Source organism: Nelumbo lutea, chromosome 1, assembly GCF_056320005.1.
Source record: "Nelumbo lutea isolate HS-2025 chromosome 1, American lotus-T2T, whole genome shotgun sequence".
Classification (NCBI taxonomy): Eukaryota; Viridiplantae; Streptophyta; class Magnoliopsida; order Proteales; family Nelumbonaceae; genus Nelumbo; species Nelumbo lutea.
In genome coordinates, this window is record NC_142684.1 from 139,160,521 (window position 1) to 139,182,881 (window position 22,361).

The 22,361-nt window shown below is 38.0% G+C and overlaps 1 protein-coding gene across 1 annotated transcript in view; it reads right to left on the minus strand.

The window, feature by feature from the left end:
• Positions 1-254: 254 nt before the first annotated feature.
• Positions 255-22,361, minus strand: part of LOC148877907 (B3 domain-containing protein Os07g0563300-like) — a 32,199-nt gene continuing 10,092 nt past the window's right edge. The window contains exons 6-14 of the mRNA XM_088946334.1: positions 22,131-22,227; positions 12,918-13,092; positions 11,831-11,907; positions 8,599-8,646; positions 8,240-8,506; positions 3,735-3,784; positions 2,185-2,298; positions 1,596-1,663; positions 255-1,390 (exon numbers count right to left, since the gene is read on the minus strand). Coding sequence (XP_088802460.1) covers positions 621-1,390; positions 1,596-1,663; positions 2,185-2,298; positions 3,735-3,784; positions 8,240-8,506; positions 8,599-8,646; positions 11,831-11,907; positions 12,918-13,092; positions 22,131-22,227 — 1,666 coding nt within the window. The 3' untranslated portion in view covers positions 255-620. The remainder of the gene's footprint in view (positions 1,391-1,595; positions 1,664-2,184; positions 2,299-3,734; positions 3,785-8,239; positions 8,507-8,598; positions 8,647-11,830; positions 11,908-12,917; positions 13,093-22,130; positions 22,228-22,361) is intronic.

The following is a 22,361-nucleotide window of genomic DNA, read 5'->3' on the forward strand; positions in this document are numbered from 1 at the left end:
CAACCTATTAGCCCCACAAGATATTCCTGGTGTTTGGCATGGATGATATAATAATGCTGACCAATTAGGCCATAGCCTAAAAATTTCTCATTTAGTTTTTGTATTGTACCGACTTGCAAGTCCAGTCTAACGATTCATCTATCAATAAGACGACATACTATAGAGCAAGTCGTTCCATATTCGAAGTTTCGAATTCTGTATGGATTTTTTCATAGGTAGTTTGATTGCTAAAAAAAGTAACAGCATCACCATGGTTTTCAAACTTAAACCATAAATGCAATGAAGCTCAAAAGAGTAAACAGGAAACATTCCTTTTCTCTGTTTTGAAGGATTGAAAACCCTCGCCTTCTCCTGCAGACAACAAGATCAGCATCCAAAAAAATGTAGAGCTTCTATCCTGCTGTCCAGTCTCTTGATGTTGAAAAGAAGTACAAGACATACAATCAATAAATTACCATATTCTCCAAAATCCTCTCTTTCCTTGTATGTACATGGGAAGCCGTTGTTTGTGGATGTGGATCAGGTTAAGGGAGCACCCCGTGTAGATGTCAATGAATTTACACAGAACCGCCCCCACTGTGCATATCTTCAATATTATATTGCAAAACATTGATAAGAATCTAGCCTGTTGCTGATGTTGGTGCAGACATGGACATAGATAAAGTGATAGGATGGTCGGCATCAACTTCTAGATGATTACTTCCGTGGGAAATACCATCAGTCTTGTCCCCTCCTGCTCCAGCACCATCCCCACCACCTTCGTTTAGATCTCTGGTGGCTGAACTTGAAAGTCTCTGCTTCCTCAGATACATGTCAGTTGCATCTTGGATCATCCTTAGCATACTGGCAGATTCTGAAACAGAAGGTGGTTCATCCTCCCTTTCTGGCTGGATGTTCAGATCAATTTGGCCTTTAAGAGGTGAACAGGAGGGTTTCTTCCTGTTTGAATCCTCCTCAGAAACCCCATTTTCTGATTGTTTCTGGTTTGGACTGCTATTTCTTGCATTACTGCTCACTGGTGGATCATCTTCCTGAGTTGTCTTCTTAGGTAGGTGAATCTGCTGCTGCTTTTTGCGAGCTGTCTCTGCTTCCTTCTCCGATTGTCGCTTCTCCCGCCGTAGCATGAGGGTGCGGAAGCGGCGTTTGACGGTCAGGCAGACATTACATGTGCATGTCTGTTTATGCTTGGGGCCCTTCCCACTTGGAGGCTGGATGCAGACAATGCATGTGCACCCAGGCCGATGGCGAGGATGCTTTGTAGTTGGCTGGGCAGATGGAGGCAGTGCATCACCTTCTCCCATAATGGCAAGGTTTGCAAGAGTGTCAAGCCCATCTGATGCTTCAACAGCATCTTTGTCTTGTTTGGCAGCCTTGGTTCTCTTGGAAGCAGCTGCCAAGTCATAGATACAACAGTTTGTCAAATATTGCTCTACTGGCTTTGACAAAGTCTGGGAATGCAGTACAAGTCTACAAAAAAATAGTAATAGAAGCTTTTAACAGGTTCCTTGGGATCAAAATCTGCCGCAAATATGTTAGGCAGTAGAAGATAAATAGTTAAGAAAAAAATACAAAGATGCATAACAGGTTCTACTTACTGGATTTGCCAGAAGAAATAATCTCTTCAAGCTGCTCCATGCTTAACTCCTGTGCTGAATTACAAGACCTGGTAAACACATACAAGCATCTGAGCAAAAGTACAAACAGTGGTTATGGTTTCCATCTCTCTCTCTCTCTCTCTCTCTCTCTCTCTCTCTCATATAACAAAGAGGATGGACAAGGTTAGGAACAGGGTTAATTTCAACAAGATCAGGGTCAGAGTAACCCCTAGTGCATTATCATCACCCATCTCCAAAGGAGACAACAGTCCCAAAACATAATATCGGGAATTATGAAGAGGAGATATTCCTACTCCCTTAAATCTCATCTATCTTAAATTATGGACATGCATCAAAGAATCAATGTCCATAGAAAAGGAAATAGCATCTCTTTTAAACTAACCAACAGTTTGATCCCATGCACCATCCTAGAAACCAATGGTCTAAAGTATATCCAATCAAAACAAGGAAACTTGCTTAAGTGGGGAAAATATGGGAAGGAAACCATGATATTTCCTATAAGAAACAAACACCAAATTGGCCTGACAAACAATATGAATTGCCCAAGGTCTATGTTCGAAATGCATACCTTTTTGGATCCCATGAGTTTTTGGAACAGGTCCATCTGGATGGAAGAAGTGCATCAAAGGGTAGTTTACGCCACTTAGAACAGTCTTCACACTGAGCCCATTGGACCTTATCACTAACATAGATGAAATGTAGCATTGGCATTCACTTGTAGAAAATATACAAAACCAATGAAGTTTTGAGATTGGAAAAGAAAAGCATTAACTGTTTCTTAATGAGAAAGGAGGTACAAACTTGAGATGCTGTAACCAAAAAAAAAAAAAAAAAAAAAACCACAAACAAGCAAACAAAAAGAGTTTAGCACTATTAAAAAGTCTGGATTGCATTAACATCATGTTCATATGTAATAGATCTAAACTCTTTGTGCCCAATTTGTTTGTATCCATGCCAGCATGCACTTTTTACATCGGTAGTTTACAAGTTACTTATTCAATGCGTGACTTATTCAGCATGCATTTATAAAACAGAAAATAGAAAGTATCAAAATACATGAGTAAATGTCATTCAATTGCTTTATGGATGGTAGATGCAAAAACGCAGCAATGTCAACAAGTGATAAGTGATAACATGAGCTGCCAACAATATTACTCTTATGCTAAGAATAGCACTATGTTCATATTCCTATGAAATGTTATTGGCAGAAGAATTCTCATGATGCAAGAGTCTTTGTCATCTTTCTTTGTGTTAACGAATCAAGTATCCTGAAAGCAAAGTATTCAAGTCTTGTAAAATTCTTCTGTTAAATAGTTTTCAAAATTTTTCTAGAGAGCAAAGATGATCTTTTGGCTTCTTTGTTTGGCTGTGGAATTTTTTGGGGGTCCTTAAAGATGGTCACATGTACAAACTTTTTGTACAGTATTCCTCGTATACATGTAAATTTTATTTTTTACTACAGTACTACTTCCTGAAGAAAATATTTCTGGCAAAACAGCAAATTCAGTGAAGGATATAGCATCTAAACATTTCGAGTTCAACTAAATCTAGGACAGTAAATGGATTGGATTTAGATTTAATCCAACTCAGCTTCATTTTTTTAAGCAAACAAAAAAAAGTTATTTACTTTTTAAACATATATAATAAATTAATATAAATATGAAATATAGAATTTATTATGTTCACAATATATAAAATTATATATTTATATTAAATCAATATACATTATGATATAATCAGATTCAAATTTTAATAGGATCAGATGTCAAACTTTCAGAATCTGTTCACAGCCCTAACTAAATCTATGACTTAAATGAAACCAACATTCTTATATGATATAGGTGAATAATTATCCAATTATGTATAGAAGTCAAATCATATAATTGCACGTTTTTCCCAAGGAATAACTGAATAACAATAAAGTGTTACCTTCCCAACCAAATATTATGAAATTAATATTATAGAAAATTATTGAGGCAAATTCTACAATACCCACAAAAATTCTATAGCAAGATAGTAAAGAAAATAATCACCAGCCATAAGCAAAATTACAACTGTAACCAAGAAAATAGCTTTCTTAGCCAAACATATGAGAATGAAAAAAAGGATGAAAATTACCCCTGATTATTGGTTGCAAAAATTGTCGGCCTCCCAAGTACTGGTGCTTCCTGTAAGAGACAATCATATTAAACATACAAGAGATTTTTTCTTGCTGCTGTCAGTTGTTGCACTTGAAAAGGCTAATTAAGACAAATGTTTTAAAAAGGACACATAGCTCACAAGCAACGCTCATTTTGTGAGCTGCACCTTACCTGACCCTAGGTGTGCTTCATCAGTTATACTTGTTATCTCATCATTAATATAGTTGTGCACTGGTTGAAGAAAATGGAAAATTTTAGATCCTATTCTACAAACAAATTAATCAGGAATTGGTCCATGGGGACAGCTACTGCATCTAGAAGAAATTTGCCTCGTATAGTTTGGAACCTCCTCCCCTGTTGAAATACATCAAATTAAACTTTGATGGCTGCAACTTGGGCAACCAGGGGATATCAGAAGTTGGAAGCACATTTAAAATCATATGGGAGATATGTTGAACGTCTATTCTAGATCAATTTGGAATGACAACTTAATTTAAGAAGAGTACTTATCATAAAAAAAAAAAAAACGCTTCGAGCGGAGCTTCACTCAATGCTTTAAGGTTTGAGGCTAAGTACCTCCCTAAAGCTAGCATCTAGCAAGGTCAGAGGAAGACAAGACACCAAAGTGGTAATAGGGTGGATGATAGAGTAGTAACTGTTCCTTGGCTTTACAAGTGTATTTTATTGGAGATTGGATCATTAACTTACAATGTGAATATCTCATTTGGATGAATTAGAAGATCAGCAAACTCCCTAGAAAATGGACTGGCAAGAGAGGGGGTAAACAGAGCAGATTTGTAAACTGGACTTACCAATGAAGGGTAGGCAAAAGGGAATTTCACATTGTATTCACAAAGAGATCATGGTTGTAATTCCAGCATTCTGATTTTCCTTCTTTACTTTCCCATTGTACTACTGTACATATTTTATTAATTAAGTTACCTGAATAAGTTAAATGATATAAAGTTTTCTTTCATTGGTCATTGATGGTTGACTCGACTCAGCCTTGATCCCAATTATTTAGGACTGGCTACATGAATCCTGTCCTATTTTTTCTATCAAGAGAAATGTTTTTAGTCAGGTATTGATCAGAGTAGATTTTGTGTTTATACTTCAAAGTTTCAGCCCATGCAAAATGATTTGCAACTTCTAGATCACACTAGTCTCTCTACATAATAATGTTGTCAATTTAGGACTTTTAGGCCCTGTTCATTTAGGCCCCGTTTGCTTTTCGATAAGTTACTTACCCAAGTAAAAACAATTACGAAATGACCATTTTAACCATAAAAATTCAATATTGAAACGGGCATTTTTGTCCCATTCAAGTGTTGGAAACTTTCTCCCCCAGGTGGGAAAGTTATTTACCCACCTAGGAGATGGGTAAATAAACTTTCCCTGGTCCCCACATTAATCTGAACAAAGAACATGGGATTCTTGGTCAATGGGAACCAAAATTCCATTGACCTACTTTCCCCCCTCTCAAAATCCAAAAAAAGAACGCCCCCTTAGTGGTAAATAAGCTTGGGAAAGTTGGTCAATGGGTATCTTTTTCCCATTGACCAGCTTTACAATGTTCTTTTTACATTTACTAATGGGCCCTACGGTAAAATAAGCTCCACTTCCTTGGGTAAAACTTACCCATCTCCTAGGTGGGTAAGTAACTTTCCCACCTAGGAGAAATTTTATAAAGCATAAAGGGACAACATTAACCATTTTTATATTAGATTTTTATGGGTAAAAATGACATTCTTTTACTTGCTTGGAATCTTAGAAATCAAAAGAACATGGGTAAATGCAGTTACCCCGGTAAATGTTACCCATGAAACATTTACCTGGGTAAGTTCCCTTAACCGGGTAAGTTACAAGGATGCAAAACGAGGCCTTAGTAGGGACTGGCTCTCAAGGTGATTTTACTATTAGAAATTTGTTCAGAAACTCTAATAGCCAAAATGTCATCTTTGCATTCTATATATATACAAAAGCAAAAGCCTATATAAGCCTTTAGAGGTGAGAAAAAAGCCTATATAAGGCCATGAAAGAGAGTCATAAAACTGAAGTATACAATTTGGCCATTTTTGTTAGATTCTACCTGAGAAGTCCTGAGTATTGACTACTCAAATGTGTAATATAACACTAAATAAATCAAGACGTTGATCTAATGAACCCAAAAGGTTCCTATTTTCTCAAAATTACTGTAGAGGAGATGGGCCGAATGGCCCATAGACTGTCACTTCATGTTATGTTATGTTTCTCTCTATTATGGGCCTTATTCTGGACCCATACTCTGTAGTGTTCTGTTTTTTGTATTTTTCTGCCCACTCAAGGGCCTCTCTATAATTTATCAAAGATTAACTTAATAAAAGAGTATTAGAGTGTTAGAGGGAGGTTAAGTTCGAACACCTCATCCTCTAACTCTCCTTGCCGCAATTCTCTCTCTCTCTCTTCTTCTCTAACCTTCTTTAATCTTCTCTTGTTAGTTTTTCTGGTTTTCTAGCACAGTCCCATACTTTAATGATTGTATTTCAACTTGGTATCAGAGCGGGTCGTTACTTGGCATGTCCCTCATGTGGTTCTAGTTCAGCCAACTGCATGAAGAGGTTCTAGGGCTGAATGTTTACAGTCATTCGCCTGGTTCTTGGAGGTCATTGGAGGATGCCCAAGTTTCTATACACTTAGAGAAGGGTTCGGTGACCAGGAGGAACCAGAGAGCAAGTTTTTTCAGCCTGATTTGAAATCAAAGAAAAGGGGTTTCGAAGCTAGCTCAAAGAGCAAAGAGTTCGGCCTGGTTTGAAGTTCAAACCAGAGATATTGTAAGTTGTTTTCTCAGTTCTTTGCTGAGTTCTTTTTTGTTATTTGGGAGGACTGTTAAAGCATTCAAAGCACACCTCCATTCGGCCTACTGTTGTTGTATTGATTTCTGGGTTATTCTGGAAGTGTTGTTCGGCTGTTATTGGGCTTCCAAACTGCTGAAAAACTTATTTAAATTAAGTGGTACAAGCCTCTACTTTAGTTCAGCTGCTTCTTGGACCTAGACAAAGTGTTCTTGAAGTGATTTCTGCTTGTTAACAGTGAAGTGTTGACTGTTGCATACATAGTGTTTGTAAAAGGTCATCTTAGGTACTGTGGACTGTTTTCTTTGTTCTCCTTGGGAAATTATTGTTGGGAACCAAGAATACATATTGTTTGGAGGCCTGCTGATTGTTCCTTGAACCAGGGTTTCTCCTCTTTGAAAGTGCTGCCACCGAACTTGGTTCTCACGGCTGTCAGTTCTGAACTGAGTTTGTGTGTTGTTGTGTTTGCTATTATTTCAACTCAATCTGAGTTCTTTGAAGTCAGATCACTTTTAAAGGCTTGCCGAAACCCTAATTGAAGCTGCTACATAATGGACTACTCAGAAAAATACAAAAAACAGAACACTACAGAGTATGGGCCCAGAATAAGGCCCATAACAGAGAAACATAACATAACATAACATGAAGTGACAGTCTATGGGCCATTTGGCCCATCTCCTCTACAATTACCTATGCTTTTGATGCTTTCTTATTTCTTCTTTATCTTCCTTTTACTTTTCCAAGATCATTTGGAATGTCTTCTAAACCATCGTATATCAGTTTCCATTTTGGGTCCACGGCCTTTTTTTTTATCAGCAAAAGTTTATTGGATCAATTAATTATAAGAGAGATAATAGTACACTTTGATGACCATAAAATCATCCCGAGTATGTCTGCTAGGTTACATAGAAGCTCAAAACAACTGTTGCCTTTCCACTCCTTGTTTAGCAAGGGAATCAGCTACTAACCTATTTGCACACCTTCTAACCCACTTGAAATTAGCATTTAGTTCTCTTGCAAACCTTTCAACTTCCCTGTAAGCACTCTTGAGGGTCCAAGGGATATGTTTATTACATCTCGCCCAAGAACCTTTGAATTCCCTTCCACCTCCATCAAAGTTCAATTTTACTTTATATCCCCTACAACAGGATATAAAAACACTACTTCAGCCAACTTTCTTCTTCCCAAGAAAGAGAAGGGGAAAGATCATGTGGAAATGAACGAAAGCAGCCATGTTATAGATAATTTGGGAAGAACAAAGTCCCAGACACAGAATACTTTCAAACAAAATCCAAACTCATCATCATCCAAGCCTCATCTCAATTCCAAGCGGTTGGCTTCAAACAAAAGTCAAACTAAAGGAGAATTAATTGGGGTGATAAAAATTAGGGTCATTGACCGGATCAAGACCATTGAGCAATTCTCTTGATTCATAATGATATCCTAAGAGAATGGTCGGTGGTGGCATCATCATCTTCCAGGAAGAAGCAACATTACATGGACAGTACCATCGCAGGGGCAAGCAGCAATGGTCTGACACTTTATAGAAAAATGAATTAGAAAGTCTCACATACCACGGTGTAGCATAGTTTGTATATCTTTCATATGTCAATAATACAATTATGAGTTACTGATAAAGAAACTGGCATACCTCATATTCTTCGAATTCATGGCCCTCGATTACTACAATACTGGGTGCATGGTTAGGAGGTGGGCGGAGCAGTCCTTGAGCTTCTTCCCATGTTAATTTGAGCTCTATCAAGTACTCATTTTCAATCCGTAGGCGTTTACTCTTCGAGCCAAGGGTGCTGCTTTTCCTCTTACTTGGGATAGAAGCCTTGGCTCCAGGCACATCTTTTGCTATGTATCCTGATTTATCAACCTTAGACCAAGTGCTTGCTGGATCTGCTGATTTAACCTGGTTGATTGAGGAATAACTAGTTGATTTTGAATTACCCTATAAATGATGAAGAAGAGTTGAAACATTTAAGTTTAGTTTTTCTATTTAACCTCTCCATTTGCAGAGATACCACTCCCAGATTTATGTGTTTGATTATCCTGTCAATAAAATATAACATAAACAAAATTTAGTAAATTTTCAAAAACATTATTTTATACTGCACAAAGAACAAACTTGTAAATGGGTAGGCATGAGTAATTAATGAAGCAGAAGACCTAGAACAAACCAATATTAAACAGGGGTAGCAATTTCTGTCTAAATCCGTTCAACTGACCCACTTACAAGAAGGTGGATATGAAGATTTCATTTAGTGGATTCCATATGGGTTGAAGACCCAGAAAATTGAGTTTACATGGGTGGATTTGGGTTTGGTAGCACCCCTGATGTGCTCTCTATCCCAAACAAACAAAAGTAATAATCTGCCCCTATCCTTCCCATCTATTCTCTCTATCTCCTCAGATCAGCTGATGCAGGTTAAGTCACAATCATGTTAGGCTATACAAAAATTTGTGTTAAACGGGTTTACAGATTAAAAGTGTATGCTTTAACACAACCCACACCTAACCCATCCAGTTGCTAAAACAAAAGCCTGTGAACCATATGAAACTCACTTATCACTAAAGTTGGTACTTAAAAGTAAGGATCCCAATGTGGCAAAGCCAGTTTTGGCCTCTACTCTCCTAATCACAAATCAAAGAGAAATGTACAAGCAATTTTGAGAGCTTCAACATAAAAGCATGGTGCACTCCTAACAGTAGTACTACCTTCCATGCCACATCACCTTTTTCTTAAATCCAGAACAGAAGGGCATTTCTGTATCTAGAAGGATGCAAGGAATTTGTACAAGAGCATGAAGCTGACAATCCAATGATTCCGTTAGCATTAACCCAGGTTTAGATCAGTGCCTGGGCCTGGAGTCTGCCATAAAAGCTGTTCCCTAGCTACTCCAGTCTTAACCAAAGCATCAGTCTCTTGAGTTAGACAAGTCACGTGTCCATTTGAACGAGCAGTTCAGATTTGATGCTTATCTATATTCACAAAGCAAGTTCCATTCCAACAGCCCCAGCCATGTGTCAAAGGTAAATTCATCCTTCTAGGTCTTTCTATATTTATTTAATGTTTGGAATTTATTCAAGAAAATCCAAAACAATTGAACACGGCCTCAGTTGATCCCCTATCTGATTAATAGTATGCATATGGCTGAAATAAGAGAAATCATAAGAGATCTAGGTCACCTGGAATCCTTTAAACATGTACACTTGGATACCCAGAAATAGAATCCATGTGATTCATGTATTCCCACAGAGGTGATTATTTTGGTGCTGGTGATGATGCACAATTAGGCAACTTAATTTCTTTTTCCCTTTCCCACCACAAAAAGGAAAAAGAAAAGAGAATGGGAAGAAACTTCATAATGGTCGACTAATATCCATGTTACATGAAAACTTCATAATGGGAAGAAAAGAAAATGGGCACCACATCTGGATTAGGCACATATAGACACTGATACAGACATGACACTTGAGGGGACTCTTCCCTCTGTCAAATCAGTAATATGTGACTAAAAAGCCTCAAATTCTTGGGGTAAAATGTTGACATGAATTGTGAATTTTCTAATACTTGATAATTCACTATAATGATTTATAAATTATTTAACTTGCATAGTGTTTTCACAGAATTTCACTCAATCTGACACAGCTACAAGGCCTCAGACTCGGGGAATTCCAGAAAAAAAAAAAGATTCAGGGATTTCTACAGTTAACTCTAAATTTAAGATTTATCTTTTAGTGATTCATTCTTATGTTGGTAGTTAGGTTGGGTGAAGACCCTGGAGGATTTCCAAGGCTTCTCAACAAATGACATTTTGAGAACTTGGAAGGAAGTGGCTTTATCGGCTCAAGCCAAGGAAAGAGTAAATATGGAATGGAGACCCCCAGCAACCAACTTTGTTAAACTCAATTTTGATGGGAGCTATATTGGTAATCAGGTTGCAGCTGGGCTGGGAGGGGTGTTCAGAGATACAGAAGGAAAGGTTTTAGCACTGTGTGGGTTACTCCATGGGTTCAAATTTGCTAAGCAATTCAGTTTCACGGACAAGATGTAGCTCCCAAATTCCATAGGTCTATAGACATACTTTTCGGGAAATAGAAAGCATATCAAAGGAGCTGAATGTTGTCTTTAAATGGGTGAGAAGATCAGCAAATGGGATGGCGGGTGTTTTGGCCAAACAAGGGACAGCAAGGCACCAAATGTTTTGGGCAAAATTATAAATTATAATGTCTGTCTTTAAGGTGGAAATACCCACCTATTGTAATACTTGAAATTGATATTAATAAAATATTTTTACTGATCAAAAAAATCTTTATGTTAAATAAACAATGAAATAATCATTGGGAAAAAACTAATTATAGGTAGAACCATAAATGAATTTATTTGTAATAACCTAGGAGTAGCTTCAATAGGTGATAAAATGAAGGGAAGCAGACTAAGATGGTTTCGTTGTCTAGAGAGGACCATCTGCAACAACAGTAAGAAGTGGTTTGTTACAAGTTGAAAGGAATAGAAGAGTTAGGTGCAACCAAAAAAGGACATGGGTTGAAGTAGTAAGAAATGATTTAAAGGCTCATAATTTAACAATGTATATGACACTGAACAAGTATGAGAATGATGGTTCACATTTGAGAGTGGCCACTTTATGAAAAAAAAAAAAAAAAGAAAGAAAGAAAAAAGGGAAAAGGAAAAAAATCCATAGGTTAGGCCCATATCTAGTTTACCCCTCCCAAGACCCCAGATAGCTGGGACCAACATTGGGTAATGGCCCTTGTAATGGCAGAACAAGATTCATGTATCTGACCCCATATAGCATAAATCAAGTATTCACATGTGCAGGCCAACTGAGTTCAGCAAATAAGGAGTACAAAGTGCTTCCATGACATAGTATCAGACATCAAAGAATTGCAACTCTAAGATTGGCAACAAAAGAAGCAGTTGTATGAACCAAAGTTCAAAGTATCGACATAAGTCGATACTTATCGGCCTGTATCGGTGCTTTTTTCATGTTTTATTTATTTTTTTCAGAACTGGTTCAGAGGGGTCAGTTTAAGTCCCGGCTACCCTCTGAACCATGGTCTGACTTGATACAACCCCTGTAGGGGTGTATCGGGAAGCCACCGTCATGATACGTATCAATACTTTGAACCTTGGAATGAACTATCAGTGGTATTCTCCATATTACGATCTCAAAATGAAAACTAGACACTAGACTACTTTATGATGCTATACCTGGTCAGCTGGAACACTAGAAGCCTTTCTGAATCCCATAACCAGTTTTCCTTCTGGATCAATCCGACTGAATGTTACTGAGAAAGAAAATTAACTCTCAATTACAATTTGAGGAAGTTAATTATATATTAATAAAAAAACAAGCCAAAAATGGAGAAATGGAACCAAATAGATGAACAAGAAAAATAAAACTCATGGATAATATATCATGCCAGTGTTGCATGGAGACCTTATTTCTTTTTCAATTGCCCAAGTAATGTGTCGCCCCAAGCCAACTAGTGCCAAACTCCCAAATCCCATGTTGGACTCCTTAGAGCAGGAGCAGATGAATTACAGAATTTTCCAATCAAGTTTTCTCTCCAAAGAGGCAAGTCTTGGAGTACAGAACATGGACATGACCATCTATGTTTGTAATGCATTTGTTCATTGCAAGTTTTGTACCCAACTGATGTGGAATAAAGTTTGTTTAGCTATAATTATCACTTTTTAGGATGGAAAGCTACCATATCCTCTCACGTATTCCAACCTTTAATGATCCCAAATACTAGATTCAAATGCACAAGACATCAGTAATTACTTAATTATTAAAATAAAAATTGGGTAATGGTCATCTCTAACTGTTGTTGTATTTGTCTCCAATCTGTAGTTTTTAGCTCACAAAGCCAGACTCTTTAGCATACATTTTATTACAATTTCTGCAACCTTATCCAAGCACGAGTTTTCCACCCAATTAAAACTCAAAGAAAGGCACTGTTATATTATCAAATTACACAAGAAAGTTGAAATTTTAGCATAAACTAGAAATCAAAGAGGGAGAAAACTTGTATTGTAGCAGTATCCCAACATTACCAACAAAATAATCTAAAGACTAAAATAATGATGGTACAGGTAATGATTATGAGGTTCCTGAACTGGCACAATGTGGCATGCGAGTGCTGAACTGCTACTTGTAGATGATAACGGCATCCTATTACCGACAGATGAACAGAAGCATGGAAGGGGAATTCTGAAAAACTTAACTCAAGGCCAATCAAAGTGTCTTAGAAACAACTCCCAAGAATTAGTTTCCACTTAAGTTAATAAATACCTGTATCACCTGCTTGCAACTGCATTGACTGAATACAAGGTGTAACCCCTTCTAGAACATACATCCTGCTGTTATTATTTGGCCAGAAACGGAACTGGAATACCCATTCCTTGCCTTTTGCATCCTGGACTTTTAAAGGCAACCCTTCAGGTTGAGAAATTGCAGGGAAGTAAGCCTGTTTCATAGCAAGTGTATATTAGTAACAATTTCATTTGTAACGGAAGAGATATACCACATAATACCTTCATATAATTTAATGAAGAGCCACTTCTGAAAACATGCAGCAACAGAATAGCAATTATGAGAGATTTCTTCAAGACAACAGCACGATAGCTTGCATGGTATAATGATAATCTAATAACTGAAAGCAGAGGATTTTTTTTCAGAATAGAGCAGCAGTTTAATAATACCCAATAATGCCCCCCCCCCTGGTAAGCCAATCTGATCTTTTGACCTTTATAATAATGGATTCCATAAAGAAAATAAAATGGCACCAAAATATCATTGTAGCTCTAAAGCCAACAACAGCACAAGAGCATAGAATAATTCAAGGAAAAGGCCTATCAAAAAAATAATTCAAGGAAAATGCTTAGTTCTATGGCCATAGGACCCAAAATTGTCATTCGTCCAATTTTCAGGAAGGCCACCTACCACGTTGAAACATGACTACAAATGTGTTCACTTTACTCTATATGCATTTGAACAATCAAAGGTCCTACTGGGTATCTCTAGAAAAGCTGTGAAACTAATCCATTACTTAAATGTGTTCACTAATCCATTAATAATCTTTTTTAAGATACTGGGGAGGAAGGAGTGAAAATTTTAAAGATTCTAATGCCGCCTTTTCAGAACCTGGGTAAAAGCTATATAGGTGGAATCAATATGGAGGAAATGGTGATGGGATTTATGGAGGTTTTGGGCTGCTCGGGGGGCAAAATCATACTAATAAAATCAACCTTGGCTAACCTACCCTTTTTTTGATGAATAACTTTAAACTTTTATTAGAAAGATATCAATATAAACAAGCAATACAAGAATCTCTAGGAGAGGAGTAAGATGTGAAACTCTCACATTTTTTTATCAATAGAAGCAACCTCTCACATATTTAAAACATTTAGATTACAGATCAATATGAGCCAGTACAACTGATCCCTAGTTATCTCTTGCTTGGCTAAAGTATTTGCCATCCCATTAGCCGATCTTCTAACCCATTGAATCCTCAAGGTCATCTTGTTAGTTAACCAGTTAAACTTCTTTATCTCAACCCTGCAAGTCCAAATTACAGAATCTAGCTTCTTTAACCATCCCACTATTAGTGTTGAGTCTCCTTCAATAACCAACTTGTCCAAGTTCCCAAGTTCAACTCTTTATCTTTCTGTACCCCTTGAATTACTGAAAGAAATTCAGCCCTGAACAAGTCTGCCATGCCCCCAGGCCCAAAAGCAATGCAACAACATGGTTGTCCTTATTTCTAAAAACACACCCCACTCTAGAAGGACCTCAATTGCCTTGGCTACTACCATCTAATTTCAATTTGATAAAATCTTCCTGGGGAGATGCCCAAACAGAAGATATCGGCTTCTTTTTTGAACTTTTTTCCACTTCATCCCATTCCTCCATATATCATCAATGGATACATGAGAGAAAATATCCATTGTTCTAATCCAAAAAAAAAAAATTCTAGTATTCCTTTCTTCCCAAATTGTCCAGATCATGCCCTTGAACATCTCCACATAACCCTGTCCCTTTTTCTAGGCCACACAAAAGTGGTTGGACAAAAAAAGTCTGTTCACCTCTGTTCACAAGTTCCACCTGCACCCAAACAAACAAAAAAAAAAAAAACCACCCCAAATGCCTACAACAAAAAGGACAAGAAATTAGTATGTGATAAAAACTCTTCCTATTAGCTTTGTAAAGTATACGCCAATTTGGGGATAGACACAGATAAGGTCTTCTTTTAACCTACCCACTTACTATTTGTCAATTTTTAGGTCCCCTGCTAGTGTTGCTAGAGGTGTGGAGAAATTAATGAGGGACTTCTTGTGGGATCCAGGGGACACTAAAAGAGACCATTTGGTTAATTGGGATCTAGTCTGTTTGAATAAAAGGGGAAGGGTCTAGGTTTCAGAAGATTGAGAAGTAGAAATGCTTCTCTCCTTGGGAAGATGAAGGGACTAGAATAGCTAGGGGCAGACCAGAAAAGGACATCAGTTGAAATAGTAAGAAATTATTTAAGCACTCATACTTTAAAAATGGATATGGCATTAAACAGAACAAAATGGTGAAATAGGATTCATGTAGCCAACCCCATATGGTTGGATTACGGATTAGATGATGATGACAATAATTGATTTTTTTCTTGCTAATATGTATAGACCAATAGCTAAATATTCTGTCGACTTAAATGCTTACGAAAAGAATTACCCTATCACTACTTAAACTCCCCTAAAAAAAGGCTAAAATTCAATAAAATGTAAAACATACAATGATACTAATCAAAACTATGGAAACAAAATTAAAAAGTAGATTGAAAATCCCACTTTTGCTAAACAGTAAAGAATTTTTTCAACCATAAAAGAATAAAATATATAGGTATGAGCTATTAGAACAACCATAAGTAGTAGTGGTTGTTGGAAGTAGCCCAGGTAGCCCACCACCTCAGCAAGACTAGAAACATTCTTTCAACCTTTCCTCTACAAAGAAGGTTGGTTCCAAGGGAGCTTACTTCAGTAGCTGACAGTCAACAAGAACTGGGGCAGGAAAGGTTTTTTTGTATGGGGAGCGTGACGATTTCAGTTTCAGATCTTAACTTGATGTAGAAAAGAAGTAAAAGAGAGAGGGAGAGAAGAAGAGGAGAAATCGAAGAAGAAGAAAAAACCTGTTTGAACCCAAGAGAAGAGAACAGTTCTAATTCTCCCTTAGGTCGGCCAGGATATATAGATTACTAACATGATTAGAAAAAAGATTTTTATGCCCCTACTTAAGTTGGGACACATCAGCACTCACTAAAAGACATAACACCATATTAGTAAAACTTAAATTGACTATTCTACCCTTCTTTACTTGACACTAACACTCCCACTCAAGCTGGAGAGTATATATTATATAGTCCCAGCTTGTTACATATGTAATCCACTCTTGCCCGACTCAACCCTTTGGTGAACAAGTCTGCCCATTGACTCCTTGTATTAACATATGCTATACTTATCATTCCACTAAGAACCTTTTCTCTCACAAAGTAACAATCAACCTCTATGTGTTTTGTTCTCTCATGAAAAACTGGGTTAGAGGATATGTGAATTGTAGCTTGGCTGTCACAATATAGCTTCATCGGAGTGGTAATCGAGTACCCAATCTCCTATAGGAGATTTCTTAGCCACACTAGTTCACAAATTGTATGTGCCATGGCTCTGTATTTGGCTTCTTCACTACTTCTTGCCACCACGATCTGCTTCTTGCTCCTCCATGTCACCAAGTTACCCCTAAGGAAAGTACAATAACCTGTAGTGGACCTTCTGTCAGATATAGATCCATTCCAATCAGGAGCTCCCTTCAAATACCTTACAATCCTTAGGACCACGTCCCAATGTGGAACCCGAGGATTCTGCATAAATTGACTCACCACACTCACTACAAATGAGATATCTAGTTGAATGATAGTTAGATAGTTTAGCTTGCCCACCAACCTTCTGTACCTTCCTAGATCTTCAAACTCCTCACCTGTATCACTGCTCAACTTAACATTCAATTCCATGGGTGTTTCCGCTAGTTTGGCACCCAATAAGCTTGTCTCCTCCAATAGATCAAGTACATATTTCCTCTGGCACAAATTAATACCATACTTGGACCTTGCCACTTCTATCCCTAAGAAGTATTTCAATTTGCCAAGGTCTTTTGTTTGAAAATGATCATGTAGAAATGTTTTCAACCTGTCAATCCCGGGCCTGTCACTACTAGTAATAACAATATCATCAACATATACCACTAACAAAATCTTCCCCGCATCAAATCATAGCTGAATACTGAATTTGCCAAGGTCTTTTGTTTGAAAATGATCATGTAGAAATGTTTTCAACCTGTCAATCTCGGGCCTGTCACTACTAGTAATAACAATATCATCAACATATACCACTAACAAAATCTTCCCCGCATCAAGTCATAGATGAATACTGAATGGTCAACTTGATACTGTTTCATGTCAAACTTCTTTATGACTTCACTGAAACTGTCAAACCAAGCACGAGGAGACTATTTAAGTCCATAGATAGCTTTCCTGAGCCTACACACCTTACCATCCTCCCCCTGAGCAACAAACCCGGGTGGTTGCTCCATATACACCTCTTCAAGAAGATCACCATGCAAAAAAGCGTTTTTAATATCAAGCTGAAACAAGAGCCAATCATGTATAGCAGCTAGGGAGATTAGAACACGAACAGAACCAATCTTGGCAACAGGAGAGAAGGTCTCTGTGTAGTCAATACCATATAACTATGAATAACCCTTGGCAACCAACCGAGCTTTCGATCTCTCAACACTACCATCAGGCAAATACTTGACCATATATACCCACTTACATCCTACAGTATGCTTACCCAGGGGAAGAGTGGTGAGATCCCACATATGATTATGAGCTAGAGTGGAGAGTTCTTCCATCGCCTGACACCAACCTAGAGAGATAAGGGCTTCTTGGACATCCCTAGGAACAGAAAAAGAAGATAACAACGAAACAAATTGTCGATGGGAAGGAGATAGGTGAGAAACAGCAACATAATTGGAGATAGGACGAAGGGTACAACTACGTTTACCTTTCTGCAGGGCAATGGGAAGGTCAAGGTCAAAAACGGGGGTGCTAGTGCTGCGGAAGTCACTTCTAGATCCGTCAATAGTGAAGAAGCTGGATGGGCCGGTGCATGTCGATGCGTATACACTTGATGGATAGGTGGTCGGGCAGGAGGAAGTGGCACCGGAGGTGAAGACTTAGGCGCAGCTAGAACGAGAGGAATGGGGTCCGCGACAGGAACTGGAAAAGGAAGGAAAGAAGGGGAAGAGACATCTGACCCAGAAAAGAATGGAACCAACTCAAAGAAGGTAACATTGGGACACAAAACAATGTCGAGAACTAGGATTATAACACTTGTACCCTTTCTGGGTCCTAGAACAGCCATGAAAGACACTTCGTAGATCGTGCATCTAGTTTGTCTAGTCTGGGACCAGGATTATGAACAAAGCATACACATCCAAAAACCTGAGGAGTAGGAGGAAAATGAGACAACGTAGGAAACAGAATAGTGAATGGAGTCTGACCATCAAGGATGGACATAGGCATTCTGTTAATAAGGAAGCAAGATGTAAGCACAGCATCACTCCAGAAATGTTTGGGTACATTCATATGGTGCAACAGGGACCGAGCGGTTTCTAAGAGATGGCGATTTTTCCGTTCAGCTACCCCATTTTGTTGGGGGTGTAAGAGCAAGAGATTTGATGAATAATACCATGTTGTTCTAAATATTGCTAAAAGGGTCTCAGCCATTAACTGAATGTAGGATCTTAATGTGAATACCAAATTGAGTGAGGATTTCAGCATGAAATTTTTGGAAAATAGAAAATAATTCACTTATTTCTTTCATAAGATAAAGTCATGTCATCCTTGAATAATTGTTAACAAAAATAACAAAGTACTTGTATCCATTGTGTGACACTACTTTATTTGGACCCCAAATGTCCAAATGGACCAAAGAAAAAGGACTCAACATACGATAATCGACTCTAGAACTGAAGGAAACCCGATGAAGTTTCCCATACTGACACGACTCACAATCCAAAGTAAAAAAGACGACTCAATGCTAGAACAAGTTGCTTAAGTGCTTTAAGAAACTGGTGTTTAAGTCTGCAATGCCACTGGAGAGGGGTGAGAGACGACTGAAGAGCTGTTGAAGAACCACCACCACCACTATCAAGGTAATACAATCCACCAGCTTCATGCCCTCCACCAATCTTCATCCTCGTCTTGAGATCATGAAATACACAAGATAAAGGGTAAAAGGTGATAGAGCAATCAAGAGACTTGGTCAATTTACTAACTGGCATGAGATTAAAAGGAAATTTGGATACATACAAAACTGAAGACAAAGATAATAAACCAGTTTTAACATCACCAATACCACTTATGAAAGAAGTGGAACCATTAGCAAGAGTGACAGTGTTGGTTGTAGAGGATGAAGAAAGTGAAGATAACACACCTGGAGCCCCAGTCATGTGATCGGAAGCTCCAGAATCAATGATCCAGTGGGAGGGTTTGGATGCCAGACAAGCCATACCTGAGTGGGTAAGCGTAGTTGTACTCGGCTGAGAAGTATCCTGTATCAACCGCTCATATTCAGTACAAGAAATACTCATCATCTCCTGTCCGGAGGCATCTATAAGTGAAGGTGTCGGACCGGTCTATTGACTCCCTTGTTCCATATCACCACTTGCCACTACATAATTTGCCAAGGGTGACGGTGGGCCATGTAGATCATAGCAAAAATTAATAGTGTGCCCATCCATGCCACAATGCGTACACTTTCTCGGACCATGATTATGTCCTCTACCACGAGCTCCCCCTGAATCTTGACCGCCAACATGCCCACCACCATGACTGTACATGTGTCCACCTCTACCACCACGGCTTGGCTGGCCCTGATGAGCTAATCCTCTACCACCATGGCCGCCCCCTTTAGCCACCGCAAGGGCAGTCCTATCGGATATGGTGGGGTTCTCTGGAGAGCCAATAGAAATCCTCCAAAGGCGGGCAAACACCTCCTCGAGAGAGGGGAGGGCAGACCCACCTAGTCTCTAAGCCCTCACTAGTTTATATTCAAGCTTCAATCCCACCAAAAATCTTGTTACATCAAGTTGCTCTCTCTGTTGCTGCTAAATTTTAACATCAGATGTAAGGGGGTCATACACACTCAATGCATTCCTCAAATTTCTAAGACTAGCATAATACTCTTCAAGACTCTAGTTACCTTGCTGTAGACTAAAATACTCTTGATAGAGCTGATATACTCCGGTGGTGTTATCATGTCCTGAATAAAGCTTCCTTGCATGATCCCAAATTTCCTTGGCTGTGTCTAAGAACATGAAATTTACACTAATCTTAGGTTCCATACTGTTCCACAGCCAAGTCATAATCTATGCATCTTCTTGCTCCCAATCACCATACTCCTGGGAATCAACTGGGGGTTTTTCTTCTCTTATATGCTTTGCTTTCTTCTTGGCTCTAAGAAACACTTCAACAGATTTGGCCCAAGGTACGTAATTTTCTCCATTCAATTTAATTGAGGTCATCTGTACATTCAAGTAGTCTTGAGGGATCATAACCGACTTATGTTCATTATCTCCCATGGCTGTAATTTTCTTTTTGTTTCAACCTGCCTTACCCAGTAATCACTACACTGCACTCCAACAACACTGTATGTCACTCCTCAAGTTAATCACTCACCACCATAGGACAGACCATTGCTGAAACATACACAGTCACAGGTTTCAGCAATGTTAACCTCTACTATTGTCACTTTCGGCACCTCACAAACACATCACACACAAGAGTACCACACATCTGCACCTACCACACATCTTCACCATATGACTGTTACTAATCTGAACCACACATCTGCACCTACCACAAAACCTACTATTGCAGCCCTCTTCATTCCATCGAGTAGAGGGTTCTCTACCAATCACCTGAAACCGCAGCTTCACACCCAACCGAACACATTAAAAACTCCAGAATGAAGATACGGCAACTCCTTCTCAGCCCTTTTACGAAACTCCAAAATAAGAGAAGAAAATTGAGAGATTACGAACAGAACAGATCTGGACTAACTTAACCTGGCTCTGATACCATGTGATGATTTCAGTTTCAGATCTTAACTTGATGTAGAAAAGAAGTAAAAGAGAGAGAGAGGGAGAGAAGAAGAGGAGAAATCGAAGAAGAAGAAGAATAAACCTGTTCAAACCCAAGAGAAGAGAATAGTTCTAATTCTCTCTTAGGTCGGCCAGGATATATAGATTATTAACATGAATAGAAAAAGACTTTTATGCCCCTATTTAAGTTGGGACATATCAGCACTCACTAAAAGACATAACATCATATTAATAAAACTTAATTGACTATTCTACCCTTCTTTACTCGACACTCAGAGGGAGAAATCTATCCAACATGATTCTTTATTGAAGACAGATGGAAATTATCGTCTTTCTATGTTTTATGTTTATTCAATTGCGTATACATTCTTATTTCTTTTTCAATGAAAACATTACCTTATCTTTATAAAAGATAATTTTTTTTATAAACAATGTCATAAAGTTGTATTTAACAAGTTAAAATAACATCAATATACAAATGATCTTTGCAAAAGTATACAAACAGTAGGTGATTGGAATAGCACTATTTTTGCATCCTCTAATGATCAGTAGTTGTCTGTGCTCTAGGATGACCAAGAAACTTATTATATAGGGGCCTCACCCCCCCCCAAGTACTTACTATATTAACAAAATCATATTTTACCTGTGAATAAAAAATAAAGAAGATTCCAAAACAAACAATGGAACTCTCCACTACAAAGGTCCAAAAGATGCTTTAGCATAGCATGGCAACCATACATCTCTTGTAAAATTCTGCCTGATTTAATGCAGCGGCAATCACCAGGTAGAACTGCATAAAACTCAACTTTTATAGAGGAAGCATCAGTAATCCAGACCCTCCTAGAGTAGGTGGGATGTTTTGGGATGGGATCCCAAGTCTCCTGGAGTAGTAGGTGGGATGCTTACCGCTTTCAGCAATAGACTATTTGAGCTTAACACTCTCAAAATCATATCCAAGTCATGTGATATGGAATTTGTTGGACCAGTTATCAGATGTAGACCATTTCTGAGCATGGAACTAGGGATGGTCATGTCAATTATGAAGAAGCAATTGTTATTTCCATCAAGAAACTTTTTAGCCTGTGTACTTTATCCATTCTTTATTCCTCTTTTACTTAAAAAATTTAAGTTTCAACTTCCCAGGTGATCCCTCTCCTAAGGAATTATCTTTAGATTTGGTCTATGTTGATCAAATATCGAAAAAAAAAACAAAAATTTACCTTATAGTCATCTCAAAGTGTAGTTCAACCTTAAAAATAGAGATGTTTAACAATTCAATCATCAAAAGAAAAAAAAATGTCTAACCTCTGCACATTTTTTTGGAAGCACTAAACGCCCAATCCGGCCTGCATCACTAGCACTTAACATCTTCTCAAACAATGGTGTGATGACAGCATTTTTGCTTTAACATGGTTAAGGTTTATAATTTGTTTTATAAGACATAATAATTATGACAATGAGAAGAGAACTCGTAGCAAAGTAAAAACAAAAGTAGAACAGGAGGTTCTTCAACTGTTAAACAAAATAGAAATTATT